General features: G+C 38.6%; 1 protein-coding gene across 1 annotated transcript; it reads left to right on the plus strand.

The window, feature by feature from the left end:
* The first annotated feature begins 216 nt into the window (after positions 1–216).
* Positions 217–939, plus strand: LOC112512827. The gene has a single exon (XM_025118967.1). The coding sequence runs from the start codon at positions 217–219 to the stop codon at positions 937–939; it is 723 nt and encodes a 240-aa protein (XP_024974735.1).
* Positions 940–4,196: the final 3,257 nt, after the last annotated feature.

Raw genomic sequence — 4,196 nt, forward strand, 5'->3', positions numbered from 1 at the left:
ATAAGGTACACGATTTATAAATTTCAAGTATTTTGATCATTATTTTGTAGTTGTTTTCGTTATTTCGTGATTTGTTGTCGATTAGTCATAACAATCGAAGACGAAATTTTGTTTCTACATATAAGAAACAAAATGGATCAATCGACGATTCTGAAATCCCACGTTGAAAAGCCCGAGAAATTCAAGGGTTCAGATTTTCGATGATGGCAACATAAAATGCTCTTCTATCTCACTACGTTACGTGTGTCTAACGTGCTTTCGGAGCAAGCACCGACGACACCCGTTACCGGTGAAGGCCAAACGACACCGACCCAAACCCAAATGTCAGCCTTTGAAAGGGTGGTCGAGACTTGGAATAGCAATGAATATAGTTGTCGAAACTATATTCTTGATGCTTTGGATGACTCCCTATATGATATATACTCTACTTTTAACTCGGCAAGAGAAATATGGGAGTCATTGGAAACCAAGTACAAGACCGAAGTGGCATGTTCTAAAAGATTTGTGGTCGGGAAGTTCCTGAACTTCAAGATGAGCGATGCAAAATCTGTTGTGAAACAAGTGGAAGAACTACAAGTCCTTGTTCATGAACTCGACACCGAAGGTATGGGCATCAATCTGAACTTTCTTGTTGGTTCGATAATTGAAAATTTGCCTCCTTCATGGAGAGATTTCAAACTATATTTGAAACATCTAACCGAGGACATGTCTTTTGATCAATTGGTTCTCAAACTACGAGTTGAGGAAGACAATAGGAAGAGTGAGAAGACGGACGGAAGTTCAATAGACCCAAACGCAAATTTCGTTGTAGGAAACACTTCAAAACCAAAATTTCAGAAGTTCAAGGGAAAAGGTATCGCTAAACCTTCTCCCTCAAACATGAAAAGCCCTCTCCAAGCCCACAAAAAGCCATTCAAAAGGCAAATGACTACTTGTTAGGTGTGTGGTCATCCTGGGCACAAAGCACGGGATTGTTGTCTCAAGAGGGATCATCATGGAAGCGGAGGAGTCGGAAGCTCAAACCAAACCAACATGGCAGATTCTGAAACAAGGTTTGTAGGTGTCGTTGAAGCGAACTTCGTGACAAACAAAGTGGATTGGTGGCTTGACACCGGTGCCACTAGGCACATATGCAACTCCAAGGATTTATTCTCTTCCTATGTCAAAGTCAACGATGGTGAACCAATGTTTATGGGGAACTCAACAACCGCAAAAGTGCAAGGAAAAGGGAAAGTGATATTAAAGCTAACATCAGGGAAAGAGCTTGAACTCACCAATGTGCTACATGTGCCGGATATGAGCAAGAATCTGATCTTGGGTCCTATGTTGAGCAACAAAGGATTTAAAATTATATTCGAGTCGGATAAATTTGTAGTCACTAAGGGTGGGGTGTGTGTGTGGGTAAGGGCTACCTATCTGAGGGGCTCTTTAAGTTTTCCATTGTAAATATCACAAACAATGATGTAAATATGAATAAAATCGCAAGCTCTAGCGCTGCTTCTACTTATATGGTTGACTTCCCAAATTTGTGGCATGTTCGGTTAGGTCATGTCAATTTCCGATCCTTACAAAGGATGATGAATCTTGGCATGATACCTAAGTGTTCAATAAACAAAATGACTAAGTGTGAGACTTGTGTAGAATCAAAATACTCAAGTCATCCCCACAAATCTGTCGAAAAAACTAACCAAGTGCTTGGTCTAATACATACCGATTTGTGTGATTTTAAGTCAACTCCAACTCGAGGGGGGAAAGAACTACTATATCTCATTTATTGATGATTGCAGTAAGTTATGTTATATTTATTTGATAAATACCAAAGACGAGGCTTTAAACATGTTTAAAATCTATAAAGCCGAAGTTGAAAATCAACTTGAAAAGAGGATCAAAATTCTAAGGTCTGACCGAGGAGGAGCGTATGAATCTCATGACTTTGATGAATTTTGTTCCTTACATGGTATTGTACATCAAACGACGACTCCTTATACCCCTCAACAAAATGGGGTAGCCGAGCGGAAAAACAGAACTTTGAAGAATATGATCAACTCAATGTTGATCACTTCTGGGGCTCCTCATAATCTATGGGTTGAAGCCTGTTTGACTACAAACATGATCTTAAATAAGATTCCGCATAAGAAAAGTAGTCAATCTCCCTATGAACTATGGAAAGGCAAATTGCCTTCTTACGAAAGGATGAAAGTGTGGGGTTGCTTAGCCAAAGTACAAATACCACTACCTAAAAGGACCAAATTAGGACCAAAGACTGTGGATTGCATTTATCTTGGTCTCGCTAAGAACAATGCAGCTTACAGATTCTTGGTATATAGGTCCCAAGTAGAGGATATTCACACAAATACCATAATTGAATCTGCGGAAGCAGAATTCTTTGAAGACATATTCCCATATAAGGATAAGGAGAAGAGAATCTCCAATCTAAGGAAAAGAAGGAATGAAGACGATGAACCTCACAATGAGTTAGACCAAAGTACTATTCAAAGAGATGAAGGTACCTCTCAAGTTCAACATGATGGAGAACCTCTGAGAAGTAAACGTGGAAAAGTGGCAAAAGACTTTGGACCAGCCTATGTGACCTTTAATATAGAAGGAGAACCTCTAAATTATAAGGCAGCTATGGATTCTTCTGAAGCTCCTTATTGGAAAGAGGCAATCCAAAGCGAAATAGAATCCATTTTACAAAATAACACTTGGAAATTGGTAGATCTCCCTCCGGGACATAAACCAATTGGCCATAAATGGATTTTTAAGAGAAAGCTTAGACCTGACGGTACTATAGAAAAGTACAAGGCTCGTTTAGTAGCCAAAGGGTATCGTCAAAGAGAAGGTCAATATTTCTTTGACACCTATTCGCCGGTGACTAGAATCACTTCCATTAGGACTTTGATTGCAATAGCAGCGATTCACAATTTGGAAATTCACCAAATGGATGTGAAAACCGCTTTCCTGAATGGCAAATTAGAGGAAGAAATCTATATGCAACAACCCGAAGGGTTTGTTGTTAAAGGTCAAGAACATAAAGTCTGTAAACTGGTTAAGTCCCTATACGGACTTAAACAAGCTCCAAAGTAATGGCACGAGAAGTTTGATAATACACTATTATCACAAGGTTTCTATATCAATGAATGTGATAAATGTGTATATGTTAAACAGTTTAAGAATGCTTATGTCATAATATGTCTATATGTGGATGATATGCTAATAATGGGGACTAATATGGATGTAATTAATCAAACCAAGAAAATGTTTCATTCTTCATTTGATATGAAGGATTTAGGACAAGTTGATTTTATTCTTGGTATCAAAGTTCAAAGAACTTCGGAAGGATACATCCTTACCCAATCTCATTATATAGAAATAGTCCTAAAGAAGTTTGGACACTTTGATGATAAACCGGTCATTACTCCCTTTGATCCTTCAAGTCAACTTAAGAAGAATCAAGGAGATAGTGTTTCACAATTAGAGTACACTCAAGTTCTTGGGAGCCTAATGTATATCATGAATTGTACACGACCGGATTTAGCATATACTGTGAGTAGATTGAGTCGTTACTCACATAATCCTGGTAAAGATCACTGGTATGCACTAGTTCGAGTGCTCCGATATCTTAAACATACAATATGTTATGGTTTGCATTACACTAAGTATCCCCCCGTGCTAGAAGGATACTGTGATGCCAATTGGATTTCGAATCACTCAGAAGGTAAATCCACAAGTGGCTACGTGTTTACCCTTGGTGGTGCTTCAATATCTTGGAAATCATATAAATAAATGGTGAATACACGTTCCATGATGGAAGCTGAGTTTGTCGCGTTGGACAAAGCGGCTAAAGAAGCCGAATGGCTCAAAAGCTTTCTAAAAGGTATTCCGTTATGGCCTAAGCTTGTGACAGACATTAGTATACACTGTGATAGTATGGCTGCTCTGACTAGAGCAAAGAATCATATCTATAATGGAAAATCAAGGCATATAAAGCGACGTCACAATACAATAAAAGACTTGCTGAAAAATGGAATAATTTCTATTGATTACATAAAGTCGAAGGAAAATATAGCAGATCTTTTGACAAAGGGCCTAAACAGAGAGCAAGTTATCTTTACATCGAGGGGAATGGGCTTAAAGCCAATACAATGAGTCGATACTTGGCAGAAACCTAACCTAGCAACATTGGAGATCCCATG

This window comes from Cynara cardunculus (assembly GCF_001531365.2).
Source record: "Cynara cardunculus var. scolymus isolate 2C chromosome LG 5, CcrdV1, whole genome shotgun sequence".
Taxonomy (NCBI): Eukaryota; Viridiplantae; Streptophyta; class Magnoliopsida; order Asterales; family Asteraceae; genus Cynara; species Cynara cardunculus.